This window comes from Phragmites australis, chromosome 6 (assembly GCF_958298935.1).
Source record: "Phragmites australis chromosome 6, lpPhrAust1.1, whole genome shotgun sequence".
NCBI lineage: Eukaryota > Viridiplantae > Streptophyta > Magnoliopsida > Poales > Poaceae > Phragmites > Phragmites australis.
In genome coordinates, this window is record NC_084926.1 from 6787777 (window position 1) to 6805753 (window position 17977).

The 17977-nt window shown below is 47.1% G+C and overlaps 1 protein-coding gene across 4 annotated transcripts; it reads left to right on the top strand.

The window, feature by feature from the left end:
• Positions 1–13314: 13314 nt before the first annotated feature.
• Positions 13315–17696, top strand: LOC133921385 (AT-hook motif nuclear-localized protein 25-like). 4 transcript variants are annotated; one of them, XR_009910266.1, is made up of 3 exons: positions 13315–13701; positions 13924–15295; positions 17326–17696. XR_009910266.1 is itself a non-coding variant. In XM_062366226.1 (2 exons), the coding sequence occupies exon 2, from the start codon at positions 14046–14048 to the stop codon at positions 15018–15020; it is 975 nt and encodes a 324-aa protein (XP_062222210.1). In that variant the 5' UTR covers positions 13315–13701; positions 13924–14045; the 3' UTR covers positions 15021–15467. The 4 variants fall into 4 exon arrangements, 1 of the variants encoding a protein (XP_062222210.1); XR_009910264.1 differs by having other exon boundaries at positions 17377–17695; XR_009910265.1 differs by lacking the exon at positions 17326–17696 and adding an exon at positions 15388–15467.
• Positions 17697–17977: the final 281 nt, after the last annotated feature.

Genomic DNA, 17977 nt, shown 5'->3' on the forward strand with positions numbered 1-17977 from the left:
TACTTTTTTCTAATCCTATTTAAAATCAAACTATAACATCACTTTCAACATATTCATTCGGTGATGCTCTCAGGATATATCTATATCTCGATACATTAAGTTTATACTTGATGTTACCACGTCCAATAATTATATTTTTGTTGCAACATATATACACTTAGCTAGTACATATAAAAGTATGAGCAAATCCATTATTAAGCTATAATACTCGGCAAATAATTCTAGTCTTGAACGAGCAATTATTAATGTACATATGGTGCTCCTGCTATACTAACATTGACATCTGAGGCATGGCGACATAGTTTTATGAAACAGTCCTGAAAGTTGAAAATGGGCTAGCTATAGCTCTAGCAAGTTGCAAATTAATGTGGCTGCTTTAGTTGTAAGTTGCATGTATCTAGCCCCGATTAGGTCACCGCAGATTAAGACCGGCCGGCGGCAACTGGCGTGGGCGCGGCGCATCATTTCGATCGAGTCCCATCCGATCGATCGATAAAGCAGCTAGCGGACGAAAGGCGGCTTAAGGGTGGGTCATTAATAATTAATCGCCAAAGTCAGACGCCCTAAAGGAAAAGATTGCCATCATCACTGTCTAGGGCCGCCATGGACGGAGCTGAGCGAGGTGTGTAGTCGGTCGATGGATGGATCGCAACGCGCCAAGCGCTGCGGCGAGCACATGCATGCCCAGCCGGCGATGAGACAGCGCGCCGCTCGGGGTTATCTTAATCCCTGGTCTAATCCTAATCTAATCGCTCCGGCCCACTTGCATGCGCGCTACTTTAATCCGGCCGTCTTTAGTCCCTTAGTTTTCAAATAGTCGGCCGGCCATCGGATGTTTATTGCTTCACTGTAATCAATCAAGCTATATTTAATTGGTACTTGCAAGTAGTATATTAATCGCTTGCTGGCCTGTCCGTCCGAGTTAATCAGCGCACGCAATGCAGCATCTTGCCGAGTTCAGATTTATTTGCGCGATTAAAGCCGGTAGTTTTGTACGAATATATACATCATGTCCTCGAATTAGTCCCAAAATGGATCGTTCATCTCTCTCCCGAAGCGATCGAATCCGTGATGTCATTTTAAAAATATTGCGAGTAACCTTTTGCATCTGCAAATTCTCAGCCTGAGCATGCATGTACGGAAGGAATCGGGTGTCGAAGAAAAAGATGAAAGAAAGCTATGAGTTTGACCTTTTCAAAGATTTGTTCTCTGCCAAATGACTTTTTCTGGGCTGGCTAAACTGGAGGCATCATGTCAGGCTTTCTTGATGTTTACACTGATTAATCGGCAGTAGTACTCTAGAAAGCAGAAAGCATGCACCTTGGAGAGGGTTTTATTAGCTAGATGTTTTAAGAATGGTGCGCCAGACAGTCTGTAAAGAATTGTTTCCTCTAAGATTTGGGTCGTAAATTAGCAAGATCTCGGAGCACTGTCCCGGATTTGGAAAATAAGGCTGTGCTCAACTTGGGATACAGATTATGTAACTTAGCAACATCTAAGTAGTAGTATATCCATCTGAACTCGAATATTGATTAGAGGGTTTGCCTGAATCAGTTGAGTTTAATAGTTCAGATTCTATTAGTTTGAAAATATGTAACCGACCTACTTTGTATATTACCTCAGGATTAGTTACATATTCGAGTTGTTCATGTCGTGCATGGATTGTAATCTTGAAAAAGCAATCAATCAATCATTCGCCCGAAGAAAAGAAAACGAACCGTTTGAGACAGGCTAGATGGAGGCAGATTAAATTAAGAACCAACCAGTGAATTAGCTGCACGACTGCATCTCTGCAAATACAGGAATAAAAGCCCCCCCCCCCCACTACCCCGGCCATATGCTAGCTTGAGCTGTTCGTGGCATGAAAACATCCATTTGGCCTTTATAAACGTGTCCTCTGATGATCAATTGTGCGCGTGGCTCCCAGCGATGAGTATTTGGTCATTATTTCTTGCAGTCTAATTTACAGTGTGTTGGGGTTGTCATTGAAGACTCCGTTGCTCCTTGACTTCGCCCGCTTAAGGCCGAAGACCATAAGCTCAGGATTCATCTGAAACACTTGAGCTAATATTTTGTCTCATACTCACCACTCATTTAACCATCATCAACAACCCGTCAAGGTAAAATTATTGTGAACAATAATTAAACTTATAGCTTGTGAACAATTGAACATTCCACCGCTCGACTTCTACTGGTGACCTATACATTGCTAAGCACTTAAGTCAAATTTGTACTTAGATGACAACATGCTCTCAAGACTACATGGATGCGGGTAACCAATATCTTAAGGTAGAGCTAATGCAATTAATATAGGATCTACCTATTTATACCCGATACCGACTCTCTAAACATGTAATATACATAAGCATAATTTATCAATTTTAAACTGCATTCAATTGAACAAATGTGTAATATGCTTAGTTGCTTGTCTTGCTGCTTAGGTGGCTACCTATAATTACTCAAACAACACTGGTAGAAATCCGAAAGATTAGAGTCGTCTTCAACCAAGTTCATATCACGATTCGGCTCCTTGTTCACTAAAGAAAAGTGCATGCAATGATGAGCATGAATGAAATGCAATAGTACATGCTACAATATGTATATGATGAATTTCCATAAAATATGTCATATAAAATATAAAAATATTTTTTATAGTTATAAAAAGTTATAAGGAGACTATAAAAATTGGTTTCGTTAACTTTGGACTTGTAAAGAATTAATGGTGAATTAACAAAACCTCAAACTAATTAATTAATCTCAAAAATTTAATTAACTATTTAATAGCTGGGGACATTTTTATCAGGTAGAGGAGGTTATTATCAAACCAAAAAAATTAGTTTCACGATTTTTGGAGCTACAGAGAATTTATTATGAATTTTACAAGTTTCAGCGAACAGTGAACTGCGTTGAAACGTTTCTGTCTGAGTTGACCGCGGTCAGACCGCCGAGAGTCGCGGTCAGACTGCCAAAAATCATGGTCAAATTGCCAACATGCAGAGAGGTTTGGGTTCTGGCTGTCAGACCAGCCCGAGGGGTAGTCGAACCTCTCGAATGACGGTCAGACCGCCAAGAAACACGATCAGACTGTTGTATGCGACTGTGGGAACTTGGTGAGCTTGCTAGCAACTTTTGGGGTGGGGATTTGGACCTAGAGCATTATCTTGACCTCCTCTACCGCATAGGACCACATGTATAAGCCGAAATCGACTAAAACTTGGCTATTGCTACCAAAACATCATGAACTCATGAACTTCAACCCTAACTTCAAATTCTTAGATTTCGACCAACCAATTTATGCATCCATTCCATGGGAGCCTAGAAGACTCATCCAAGACGCTTTTTCGGGCTTGAGGACCGTCGGTTCAAGGAGAAAACTGAGGGGAATTGCTCGGGAGATGAAGAATCCCGGTGTTCCTCACGTTTCAACCCTAAACACCAAAAGACGTCAAATCTGGCTCGAATCCTTCAGGAAGGAGCAAACAAATTAGAGGGATGCATATCTTAGGAGCTAGTGATTGCGTGAGTACCATACACGTACCTCGGCTTCGCTTGTAGAAGTGGGAATTCGAGGAAGAGTGAGAGAGCTTGAGAAGGGAGTGAGAGGGAGAGCTCTTGTGGCCGGTGTGGAGCACGGGAGTGGAGTGAGGGGGGGGAGAGAGAGATAGAGAGCAGGTGGTACTGCCCCTTTAGGTGGTTGGGATGGTGGGGCCACTTGTGGGGCCTATGTGTTAGAGAAAAGGGGTCTATTTTAACTACGAATTCCATTCTAACTACGAATTCCATTCTTTTTTGTCCTAAATTTCTTTCTCTTATCCAATTGACTCAAAACGAAGTACTCTAGTGTGCCAAAATATTTTACCTCAAATTTAATTATGATGCTAATATCGCATAATTAAGCTTAATCATGTGATTATGGAATTTGAGACATCACACCTTGTCTCTGTCCTCTGTTTAGGTCTTTGGCTGGTAGCTGGCCTCATGGATGGTGGTGAAAAGCTCCACTTGTCCCTCACAGATCTTCTCCTACATAGCCTGTCGATGAATCAGGAACTAGGGGTCCCCGAATCCCGAGACCAGGTCAGCAATCCGCCACGTGGCACCCTCCCGCGGGGTCATCCCCGCAAAGGTAAAAAAGACTAAGTCCCGGGAGAGGGCGCTCGGGGCCACAGTCAGTGGTCCCCGAATACCCGGGTTCCCCGATGATCTACAAAGACTAAGTGACCGGGAAGAAAGCGCTCGGCGAGGTGAACAGTGACCCCCGAGCACCCAAGTCCCCCGACGACCAGGAGACCCGTGTACCGGGAGGGGTGTGCCCGGGGCTACGAGCAGTGGCCCCCCGGGCGCCCGAGTGCCCCGAGGACCCAAGAAAGGAAGTTCCGGGAAAGAGTGCTCTGGGCTGCAAGCAGTGGCCCCCGAGCACTCTGTTCCCCGAGGATCCGTACAGTCAAGACCGGGAGAGAGTGCTCGGGCCATGAACAGTGGCTCCTGAGCACTCGGTTCCCCGAGGACCCAGGAAGCCCCTCTGTCAGTGGCCCCCACAGGAGTCCAGCGATGAGGTGTCAGCCAGTGAAAGGCTCGATGCCGCATTTAAGAGCGCGCGTGGCCTATCACCTCCAACTGCTCCCGCCACGCTCTGTGTCAGTTCCTGCCATATTCTGGCAGAAGGGCGTGGGGATATTTAATGCACGGGTCCCATCCCGCGCTATCCGGTGCGCCTCGGGATAGCATCGCGAGGCCTAAGGCGTTCCGTCTGCCGCGCTGCTATGGCAGGTGAACAAGACGGGATGGGCACGTCGGGCCGCTCTGCGGCTGCCCGGTGGGCCCTCTCCACGGCGCCCGTTGCCAGCGCCATCATGACGACTGAAGACCGGGCGCGGGGTGCGTTTTCAACTCCCGTCACTTCACGCAGAGGCCATGATGACGCCCTTTCCATTTATGGTGCCTTGGAACTCATGCCCTCCCATTCAGGGTACGCAACTGCCGGTGGGTATTTAAAGCAATCGGCAACACGGACGAAGAGAGAGTTAATTCAAGGGCAACGCTCGAACTCTCGGACAGGCGCACACAGAGTCCAACAGAGATTGAAGAACACCTTCGTACGAGCATAGAAACCGAAGAACAAGGAGGCCAAGGCTCTAGGATAGACAAACATTCTTGTAACTAGCACATTCATGAGAGACATTCTCAGGACATTTATAGCATCCACACAGGAGTAGGGTGTTACGCGCAGTGCGGCCCGAACCTGTCTAAAAATCCTCCAACGCATTTACTCTTTTCTGCACTAGATCATTCCACCCCACCTGTCATCGCATCTACATCCATTTATTTCTCCAGCAAACATATTCAGAATCATCCCCCCGGCCGAATCTCTAAAAAGGGGTCCCTCAGGATCCCTGCAACAGGAGCTAACCCTCCGACATAGCCCATTCAAAGATGACCAAGCAGGTGATAGCATTAGTCGAGAGTTGGGGTAGCTCCACGTAAAAATGACAAAGCACCCCTTCAAGAAGCGACACGATTGGGAAACCAAGGCCCGCGTCAAAGAAGGTCTCGAAGACCATGGTCTCATGAACCCACGGTGCCAGAACCATTTCCCCCTGTGGGGCCCGAGCGATGAATAATGGGGAGATCTTCCCCTCCTCAGCCATTTGGTCGAGCTCAGCCTCGATGATGGTGGATGCCCCCAATGCACTATTCTGTCAGGGGTACATCTTCCTGGCATGGTGGATCTCTGCGTCCGATAATGGCTCGGGTAGCAAAAGAGGAACCGATGCCACCATGGTCTTCATCAACTTGCGCACGTTAGTGGCCCCGCTCATCGCTAGTGCACTCTGGCCAACGACGATGGATGCCACTTCCATGCGGCGGGAGGTGGCAGCCAAAGTTGGCAACACAACAGTGGGGTCCCCAGATGTCGTGTGGCCCCTCGCTAGGGAATCGGCTTCGCCACGAGCACCAGAGCAAGCCATGAAGGATCCTTGGAAACGGCGAGGGCACTTGTTGGTGATGGAAGATGGGAGCACAGTGTCCAACAGGCACGCACGTTCTCACTAAAACGAAGACAGCTGGAAAACAGGAGCGCCGGATCAGGTCATTGCTTGGTCGGGACCCCATCTTATAAAGCTAAGGGAGGGGTTATTGCCTCCACGGGGTGCATGCACTTGCCCCATCATGTCACTCACGATAATGGGGGAGCGTAACCGCCCCCACGACCCTCCAATGTGGGACACCACGTGTACCAATACCGATGGCAGGACGTGACAGCATCACTAACCGCAGGTTGCATTTAATGCACTCTCTCACAGGTGACATTAGGCGTTCATCTCGATCATTGGGTTTGCGCTTTAAACAACTCAAAATAAATATAGGGCCATGGGTCCCATAGCAACAGAGCCAAGCATCGCTAGAGGCCCTACTCTGGGGACAACCACTCCACTGGCCATCCTCATGAGGGGCTGCTGTTGGGGGTCGCCATCAAGGACCTCCGTCACCCCTTAACTCTGCCCGCTTAAGACCGAAGACCATCAAGGTCAGAACCCCTCCGGAACCCCTGGGCTCCGAAGCGGTCCTAGTGACCCAAGCTTTCGGAGCCTTTTAGAGACCTCGAGGCCGCTAACCACCAGAGGTCATGGACCTCCAAAGGCTTGGGGAAGGGTGAGCTAGCCCCCCCCCCCTTTCCATTAAGACCAACAGGGCTAGGCCACCAACCACGTGGTATCTGCCATGATGTGACTGATATTTAATGCTAGTCAAGTGGAAGCTGTCCTGACGCGTCGGTATAAGTGGTGGCCGCCCTGACTCGCTAAACAAGATTGGCGCCGTATTTGGCGACCAACCAAGCACAGTGGCCGCTAGCCGCCACAGTGACTACCACAGTTGTGTGATGTCATCAGCGTGTCAGTATTTTGGTCTCTGGCTTGGGCGGTGTATTAATAAACTGGCCATGTAACCCGGTTGTAGCTCATATCTCTACCGTTGGTAGGGGCATGTCTATAACCATATGCTTAGGAAGGCAATATAAATATTGATTATGGGCACATAGTGCCATGGGCGGAAATTTTTGAGAACTATCGTAGGCATCCTCTTTCTTTCAACTACGTCTCCAAGCTTGAGTCACTCTAGTGAGATAGATTATCGTTGCACCTTATTCATGGAAGACAATTTCTTTCACCAACACAGTGGAAGATTGAATACTAACTTGCCTAGCTGTTTCACATGCAACATCACGATAACATATTCTTTCACATTTTCTAATTATTATGAACTTGAGAACGAGCTTGATCACTCAGGAAGAACGACGGCCACTGGCAGGGGAGGGAGGCCGGCCTGGAGGAGGAGGTGGGCGTAGGGGTGCCATCGGCCGTGGGTGACGAAGGACTACCGGATGGGCCGGTGTTGGGGCGAGGGAGGTCCAAACCGAAGAGGTTAGCATGGTAGCAGGGTGGAGGGGTGGGGTGGGGCAGGACTGGGGAGCACGAGGTCCGCTTCGTAGGGGTCTCGTCTGTCCATCGGGAGGTTGAATAAATTGCTCAACCTTCAGATCTCCTTCCGACGGCCATGGTTTGTTGTGTGAAACACATATATCTAACTGGGAATTTCTAAATCTCGCCTGAGTGATATAAAGAGAGGGGGGGGGGGGGGGGCAGGCAACAAGAAAAAATTATTTATATCTAAAGCAACTTGTTTTAAACTCCAGTTTCTGTTTCCATCTGATTCAACTTGTGTGTTGCAAGTATAGTTGAATACTTGAATATATCTGAACCCGCGTCGCTTTCGAATTGGAAATTTGGTGGGCCATGAAGGTGCGAGAAACTAGCATTACACCAAACAGCTACTAGCTCTTAAGCCATGCATTCGTTTATCCATCCAAGTAGTTGACCTGAAAATAATTAAGCGAATTCATACGCTAAATTATAGTGTTGACACCCACCGTCTGGTCGTCTCCTTTCTTTGCCTGTAAAAAAAAGGGTGTATAATCGATGCTTACACCGGTACACGTAATGATTCCTCTTGCTGAGTTGTATTGTACTGCTTGGCCTAATGAATCGACGAATAGTTTAGCAAAAGCATCAAGCGCATAAGTGAAAAGCACCAAAGTACAGTGAGGGGAATTAGGTCTGGCATGCATGCATGCATGTGTGGTAGGAATAATTTGTCGCCACAGGCGCGTCACATCAAAGCGCTTACGAGTGTAGCCGATCGAGTTGGCCAGGCCCCAATTATATACTCCCCTAGATAACTTAATCATACTCCTCCGATCCTAATTAGAATTTTATTTATATTTATCTTAAATTAAACTTTTTTATTTGGGGCTCTCAATAGCAAAAAATCACATAGATTGATAACATGACATTGGTGTTACTAGATTAATCCTGAAAAATACATACATAATATATAATTCTTTCTATTTGAAATAATATAATTGTATAAATAATGTTAATTAAGGTGGCATATTGAAGACAATATATATATCCTAATGGACTTATATTTGACATCGGAGATGGTAGGTTTCAACACATAACCAAGTGGGTTTAGTTGAGGAAACCGACAACACCAGTACGTAGCTTTGATACCTTCGCAGGAACTGCTCAATATTTAACAGCCTCCAGTACTGGAGCTCGCCCAAATATAGACGTGTCTGTCCTCACCATTTTCAAACTATACTCCCCTATCTTTAATTCGCTGCCTAGCTATCGTTTGCTCTCTTGTATCCTGTATTGCAATTTGCTGGCTGCCAGTATTCAAGCCATTGAATTAGCAGCACGATCACATATAAATTAATACAGTTTAATACTAGTTGATCCAAGGCCAAGAGTATAGATCAAGGGCGTGAGGTCATGCATGGTCGGGAGGCTTCGATCTAGCTAGACAAATCAATGCAACCGTCGTCGACCTGTACAATACAACGAAGACGACGACCTGGATAACACGAAACAATATATAACAATTCAAACTTCGCTGTTTGCGTTTTGACTTCCTGTACTACCGCTGGTTTGGTTTGCATGCAATAACTTTCTGCGCGCAGGCTGCAGCTCCATCGCGCGCCTCCTGGCCGGGGGCTTTATTAGCGGAATAGCTACCGACACGGATGACGGGCTAGCTCTGCTTTGTTTAATCGCTGTTGCGTACGTGCTCCTGCTGTGTGTGTGCAGAAAGCGGAGGAGAAATAAAATACTGACGCGCATGCACATATGATGCTCGTTGCCACGATGCATGCATGATATGATGCGCGTTGCCACTGGGGCCATGGATGCTGCGATAGGATGGGAACATGGTGGCGTGGGACGGGATCGGAGAAGACGACATGCATGCATGCGGCGCAATATATATATATATATATAGAGAGAGAGAGAGAGAGAGAGAGAGAGAGAGAGTAGATTGCAGCTTGATGTATCGTTACAGCTAGCTTGCATTGCTGCTTTGTTGCAGGAGGGATGGAGGAGGATGCAGGGATAAGGAGAGCCGGAGGAGGGGCCGTCGGGCCGAGGGCATGCTGCAGGCGCGCGCGCGCGAGTGTGAGCGAGGGGGAGGGAGGAGGAAGAGAGGCGATCGATGAGGTAGGTTCATTTGACCACTGACCACACGTCCCTTCAAGGTCTCAATCAGATCGTGCGGTGCGAACCGATCGATCGATGAGGCGACGGGGAGGAGCGGAGGATCGATCACATGCATGATGGTGCATCGAGATGCATGCTGCATGGACTTAACTGCTGCGCGCGTGAATAATTCGCGACCAGGCCGGGCGAGCTGCTGGTACTCCACGAGCTCGGCGCCACCACCACGTGTCTGACAGCTGTACGGCGTCGTAGCGGCTCGCTCTTCCCTTTGACCACTACCAAATAACTCCTTGACCGCACATGACGGTGCTGGCGTCTCCCCGGCCGTCGGATTGGGAACCACTGCTATTGGCCGTCGATCAACCGGTCCCTTGCTTGTTCTATATTCCTAGTTTTAATTACAACAGGCGCAATTGCCGAGCACAACAAATCCAGAAGTACCCACTTAATTTGAGTCAAAATTATTACCGCTGTGATTAAAAGAAGGGTGTTAATGTCCTCTTTGAAAGAAATCGGAAGGAGTAAACCAAGTAAAAGAGGAAAAGAAGAACATATCCCTATCATGGACTCAGCTCCGTGCGTACTTTCTAACTCCGACTGTGAGCCACAACTCATGTATCTTCACGCCCATTTGTCGCCATCTGATAATTATTCGTAATTATATCGTGGCGCTATATTAAACCCCTCCTGTATCTCGAGCAAACCAATCAGGACCTAGTCATTCAATTTTGTTTCGCTCTGTGTGCGTCACATGATAATGACTCGTAACCTAAAAAAATATGGTGTCAGGTGGTGCAAAGTGCCAAGGTCACCATGTCCACCCAGGAAAGCTTGGTCACAAATGGAGAAACTCAAGTTCCCTACTTGTTTAATTTTCATACCTCGGCTGGTGGGACCCCCGGTCATGACTATGCCATGTAGAGCACTAAGCACAACTTTTCGTTCATGGAAACTCATGATTTATTTATATTTATACTCCTATAAAATTAATAAGTTGTGGTAAATTTAAACGGTCTCCATCGTATATCTTATCTGATTAAACAACCCACGATCTAAATTAGTTCCCCGTCTCCTTCCCTTTTCCTATAATATGAAAAGTCGCAATCAATTAGCCGATTAACAATCAAGCTACTCCCCACACATCGTCCTTGATTGCATTCCTCAATTGCAGTGTGCTATCTTTCCTTCTATCACCCTATTTTCAAAACTTAAAATCAAAATAAATGATCATCACATGATGAAAGACCAAGATCAATCAACATTTCTTCCTCCTTTCAAAAATACAACAAAATCTTCAACGATTGTGTCCTCTTTCATTCTCTTAGTATATTTCCAAAATCCGACCATAGTCTATGATCCCGACTACCATCTACACGGATCGATAAGCAACAACCTCCATAGTCTATGGTCTGTCACACATCGATCACCTCCACAAATGGGTGTCAGCTATCTCCGCTCATCGGCTCGCACCCACCTTTTCAACATCAGTCAACTCCGTTCATAGATGACGACCATCTCCTCATCACCATACATCTCTATGTCGTGCGACCACTTAGATTTAATCATCGTTTATGCAAATCTCTCTTTTGATATGTTATTTTTTTTACTTATTTGAAATTGCTATATCCTAGATTGATTTATCGTATGTGAAATACATGTGTAGTTCTTAGTTGAGAAAAATTATGTAGTAGAAACGTTTGGGGCCTAGTACCAGAATCATCAATCGCGGGAGATGACCTTGCTGTTAACACCAGCATGATTATTGGATAATCGGTGCAATTGGTATTACTACTACAGAAAGTGGCTTCACTACCGGCACTAAAGTGGCATTCACTACCGGTTTTGTAGTCAGTAGTGGACAACGGGCAATGATAATTTCGATAATCACTGCCAGTATAGGGATCGATAGTGAATGAGTTATCACTGTTGGCTGAAGCCTTCAGCCAGTAACGATAGCCGGCCCTGATTCAATATTTTTTGACCGAAAAAAGCAAAGAATAATTTTTTCGCAACCGACCAGTCACGCTCACCCGCCCTCAACCAGTCATTGTTCACTATTTTGTTTTCATCTGAGTTTTAGGACTCAAACTCACGCCCTCACCTGAGAAACTCCGCGCGCGTAACCCATCTAACCATCTCACCTCTCAGTCATTCTTGAGTACAATAGCAAAATTAATCCTTTTGACCTCTTTGATCAAACGTTTGAACGGCTATTTGGATATCTAAATGATCTTAAATAAAAAAGTTATCAACTACAAAGTTGTAGATCTCGTCGAGTTCTACAATATTCACATAAAGTTTATCTCTATTCGACTACGTATGAAAAGTTATGAATTTTTTAAGATGAGCTTTCATCGACCATGTTTGAAACATTGTTAAGATTATTTGGGTATTTAAATAACCTCAAATTAAAAAGTTTTCAACTACAAATTTGTGATCTAGTCGAGGGTTACAATTTTTATATAATTTTTTTTCCATCCAACTTTGTATAAAAAGATTATAAATTTGTTAAGATAAACTATTATCCATTATCACACGAGCCAGCAATGATACGTATTATCACTCCCGGATCATAACACGAACTAACAGTGATACTTGACGAACTATTACTACTAATTCGTGCGAGAACCGATAGTGATAGTTCACGTAGCACTGTCGGTCGGTGCCTTCACCTGATAATAAAGCATCACTGCCGACTCAAATCTTCAACCGGCAGTGATGTCCTTTATCATTATCGGTTCATAAAATCATATTAGTTTATTCTTTTCACACGGTTTATATAAATATAGCTGGTTTTGTAGCAGTGCATGCGTCATCCTACTGCAAATCCATATCGTCGGAGCATTAACTATGGATGCAATGAATGATCACGCATGGACCACGAACGGCTCTCTCGAGCCTATTTTAAACATGTGCGAGCACGTATCATCCAGTTGCATGCGGGTCCATATAAATGGACTCGTCGTTTTCCGCGCGTGAGAAGCGTACACCGCATTGCCGTCTCATACGCACTGTTATCCCGTGTATAGAATTGCCAGCACCCTAAAAACGCCCCTCATTAAACTCACGCGCCTTACCCGCCTACTGCCCAGCGACCCGACGTGACCTGACGCGCGAGTACCCTATAGACCTATACCACGCCACCAGTAATTCTACATCCATCCGTGCGAATTGACGGTACCGATCAACGGGCACGTACGTACACCCGCACAGAGAGTGCCTGCGCGCGGTGCGCGCGGCATCTTCACGCTCCCGGTTAGCTGCGGGCGCGCGGTACCGAGTCGTACACTCGTACGCAGCTTCGGTCGCCCGCCGCCGTCTTCCCGGCGCCTGCCCTACCCCGGTCCGTCCTGTCCCGGCCCTGGCGGCGGACTCGGCCGTCGATCAGACCGGGCTACTTTCCGTTCAACGAACGCGACAAACTATAGTTCAGGGCGTGTTGCTTTGCGCGGGTGTCGGGCCTAGCTTTCGCTTCCTGCTCGTGGCCCGCCACCGCCTGGCCTACACGTACGTACGTTGCCCGCCCCGGCCATCCCAGAGCTCACCGCCGAGTAAAAACGGAGTAGTGTAGGGAAAATGATCTTACACACTTGTCTCATGTATTTAGGTTTACAGATCTAATTTATAGTATAATATGTAGTGATTTATTTTGTTTTTTATTTTTTATTATATGGTTTTATTTGATTCTATCATAAATTTAGATCTTAAATACATAAAATCAAGTCTTATAAGATAATTTTACAGTCGGGTAGGTGGGTGGATTCTAGATAGAGGGAGGGGCTGCGGGCAGAGAAAGGGAGACCTTATCAGCAGCGGCATCCCCATCCCTCGCCATCCCCCTCGCTACCTCCCTCCTCTCGGCCTGCCTCCAATTCGGCGCCGCGCACGCCGGCCGCACGCTTCCATCTCCTGCCTAGCGCGCCCCGGTGGCTCTGATCCTTCCCGTGCCTGCCTCATACCGAGCCGCGCCGCCACGTCTAGGGTCTTCTCTAGATCCCGCCTGTCTCCTGCGCTTATAAACGCACAGTCCCTCCCTGTCTGCTTTCTCCGCCTCCTCTCGCCACAGGTAGCTGAAGCTAGCTGCACTCCGTAGTCGTTGAGGCTTCTGGAGCGCAGCGTCATCAAGGAGAAGCTTGTGCTGGAGGTAAAGAACAAGCTAGAGCTGTCTTTACCAGCTAGTGCATCTGCAGCTGCATCATTACTAGCGTCTTGTCAAGATAAGTCGTCAGGTTGAAGATAGCGGAAAAGGATCTCCCTTTCCGTGTTGCTTCCTGTTAAGCTGCTCGTTTGGTTTTGGTTTCGCGCTTGTGCTTCACTGTGGGATGCGAATTAAGCTGCTTTATAAGGGGCAAATGCTTGTGTCCAGGTCCCGGCAGGTTTAGCCTTGCTAGTGGTAGTCAAGCGAAGAAGGCTGCACGCGAGGAGGCCGACCGATCGAATAACAAGCTGGCGGCCGGCAAGTGGTGGGAGCGACCAGATGACACGGCCATGGCCGGAATGGACCCCGGCGGAGGCGGCAGCTCGCGATACTTCCACCAACTCCTCCGACCGCAGCAGCCCTCCCCGCTGTCGCCCACCTCCCACGTCAAGATGGAGCACCAAAAGATGTCGCCAGACAAGAGTCCGGTCGTCGAGGGAGACACCGGCGGGAGCGGCAGCGGCGCCGGCGGTGACCAGCCGTCCTCTTCGGCCATGGTCCCCGCCGACGGCGGCGGCGGCGGCGGCTCCGGCTCCGGCTCGGGCGGGCCCACACGGCGACCGCGCGGGCGCCCTCCGGGGTCCAAGAACAAGCCGAAGCCGCCCATCATCGTGACGCGCGACAGCCCCAACGCGCTGCACTCGCACGTCCTCGAGGTCACGGCCGGCGCGGACGTCGTCGACTGCGTGGCCGAGTACGCGCGCCGCCGCGGCCGCGGCGTGTGCGTGCTGAGCGGCGGGGGCGCTGTCGTCAACGTGGCGCTCCGGCAGCCAGGCGCGTCGCCTCCCGGGAGCATGGTAGCCACACTGCGGGGACGGTTCGAGATCCTGTCGCTCACCGGCACGGTGTTGCCGCCGCCCGCGCCACCCGGCGCGAGCGGCCTCACAGTGTTCCTCTCGGGCGGGCAGGGGCAGGTGATCGGCGGGAGCGTGGTGGGACCGTTGGTCGCCGCGGGGCCCGTTGTGCTGATGGCCGCGTCGTTCGCGAATGCCGTGTACGAGCGGCTGCCACTGGAGGGAGAGGAAGAGGAGACAGCCGCGGCTGCCGCCGGTGCGGAACCGCAAGATCAAGTGACGCAGACAGCTGGACCCCAAGGGCAGCAGCCGACGGCGTCGCAGTCCTCTGGTGTGACCGGAGGCGATGCCGGCGGTGGCGGCATGTCACTCTACAACCTCACTGGGAATGCGGGGGCCTACCAGCTCCCCGGTGATAACTTTGGAGGCTGGAGTGGAGGCGGCGGCGGAGTCAGGCCACCACCGTTCTGATCCATGCCTTGCCATCCAAATTCACATCCACATGATGAAGACGTAATCACAGAGATTCAAATGGTGCAGAAGCTCTTGCCATCCTATACTTAGAGCTACAGGCTTACAGAGCTTAATGGCATGCGTACTGGATTGTTCATTGGCGAGACCTTTCATCTGGGTGCTACACACGTATGCATAATATAATGCATGCGTTACACATGAGGAGGATTAATCAAAGGTCAAGAAGAAGCTAGAGATTATTAATGCAAGAGCTAGCTCATAATAAACTAAAGGTCAGTGAGATCCGATGTTTTGTGTTTCCAGCAATTTTTCTTCCTTTTCATTTTGTAATGTGGTATTATATTCTGATTGTATCTTTCTGTAGAATGATGTTTCTTATATTGCTTCTCTCCTCTACAATCGCTGTACGCCTGTACCTGTGCAATACCAAACTCCTTCAATTCATGGTCGCTTTCACATGTTCTCAATATCCATAGTCACAAGTTCCTGGTGGATAATTTTCGGTCAAATATTAAACTTCAACTAGCCAAAGTTCCAACCCTACCCAAACCTGGCCGGTTAGACCATCTCCAACCATATTTTCTTCATTTCGTTCCCTTTTCGATTCCCTTCCTCGTTCACATTTCTTTCATTTTCTCTAATCTACAACAGCTTTTTTTCGAGGGGAATCGTGAAGGGAAATGAGAGAAAATTCCATCCTAAAGGGAATGATTTTGAAAATCCCTTTATAACGGGAACCGTAAAGGGAAACCGTCGGAGCGTTGAAGAAAACGAAAATCCCGTCATGAAGGAATTCTTATCCCTGAAGGGAAACGTGGGAGATGATCTTAGCTATCTTGAACATGTGTTTGGGACATTGTGTTTTTCTAAAGAAAGTAGCCTATCTCACTCCATTTAGTTCTTCCTCCGAAGAGCAAAGCACAGGGTAGTATGAGTACTGGTTTTGTACTTGGTTTTGGAAGGAGAGCTACAGGAGAGCAACCCCAAATGTAATACACCGTCTTTAAAATTCGCTTACAGTTCAACCCACCTGTAGAGCGCTCGCATACGCATATCATGTCTATTACATTTTTGTCCTCACTTCGTGTAAAAGGGTTAACACAAATGTGCTATATTTAGAGTATAAAGGTTTATAAGATGTCCCCAACCTATCTAAACTAACAAGGTGGTACTAAACTCATCACACCAAAACACTTGAGCTAGATGGACCGAAACAAAAAATACTAATGAGCCAGGATAACACCTCGGATTTCTATAAACCTGGATGCTACCATCACTGATCTAAAACCTCACTAAGTTTGAAATTTTCTAGAAATTTTGGCAGAATTTTCCTTTAATTTGCCACTTTCTTGGGTAAGAAAAAAACTTATTCATCACACGCATAATATTTATAAGCAAAAGGTAATCATCACAGTCCAATCTAAACACTTTTTCCCACGGGACCAACTCCAATGAATATGTATTAAACTATGGTGTGCTTCTTCCTTTGAGGTACCAAAGAAAAGGCATTATAAGTCCACATGGCAACGACCACACAGGCACAACAAGACAATACAACAGAAATTTGACAAAATAAAAGAAATTCAGAACATGATACGATAAATGTCCCAAAACCCATCCTATTGTGGATAGTATATCAAGTTTTATATTATTCAAGGCTAGTTTAATTTTTAATTATTTAAGGACTCTGGCTTGCAGATGGCTTTTGTGTTTCTGAGCTTATAGAGAACTATACCTAGATAGACTCGCTTAAGTCATTGGCTTTGTTTTGGTAGTTTGCACTGGTCATGTTAAGCTAGTATCCCGACAAATGCTTAAAACCTTGTGGTGCCTAATTTGGCTTTCAATATAAGGCGAGAAAAATCTCTTTTATACCATAAATGTCCCAAAATCCACATATGAGTTCAACTTTAATGTTTTAATCTGTCAAACAACCCTAGGTCAAGTTTTATGTTCATTTTATACCTGATTATTAAACTACATAAAAAACCTACCGCTTAGTTCTGATACCAATTATAACACCTAAATTTTTATAAACCTAGATGAACAATAATAACATCCAGGTTTGTAAAAATCCAGAATGTTACCACAAAAGCCTTGTGTCCCCCTCTGTCTCTATCTGTCTCACCTGCAGTTTTTTAATGGCCTCTGGAGTTATGTGTGTGAGATTATATAATGTAGAGCCAGAAGATTAGAGGCTACCTGGTGTTAGAGCCATGAAATGGCAGTGACTCAGTGATGCCGCTACAGTACACTACTGTACCATAGCCTGCAATGTGGGACACTGACCGTGAGATGGCAGGTCCAGAATTGACGCCGCAGGATTCTCACCATCTGTGTCTGCACCTTGCAGACTCCAAGACTCCAAGTACAAATGCACAATTCTGGAAAGGGGGGCGGTTTGCTTCAGTTGCTGAAATGGGAAAAGGGCGAGGAAGCTTTCGCTTTTGCATAATTTGTGGGGAGAGCAAACGCCTTCAGCTTTGGAACTTGGTCATGGCTTTGCAACTTTTGTCGTTGGAGATGCCTATGCACCAGACCAGACTTTGGTCAAGGCTCTCTCTCTCTCATGTGTGTGTGTCTCTCATGTATTTGCCTGAGTGTTCTGCAAGTCCACTTGTCATGTGCGTTTCCAATGAGGTGTACTATCCGAGATTTGCATTCTCTATTTTCTCGGGCATGACGTGAATTCTCATAGAATATATTCTGCATCTACAGAGAAAACAAGATATTTTTTTTTGACTCTGCTAGCGCCCCAACGTCCGATCCCGAGCGCTAGCGTCGGACACCTCCTCGTCTTGACACCCCCACTATCATCTAATTTGAATAGAAAAAATCTACACCACAATATAGTACTCATGTTTCACGCAACATTCTTGGATGAAATCCTAGTTCTCAATTCTTCGTCATGTGATCGCTACCACTTAAGTTCATATAAGAGACTATTGAAAACT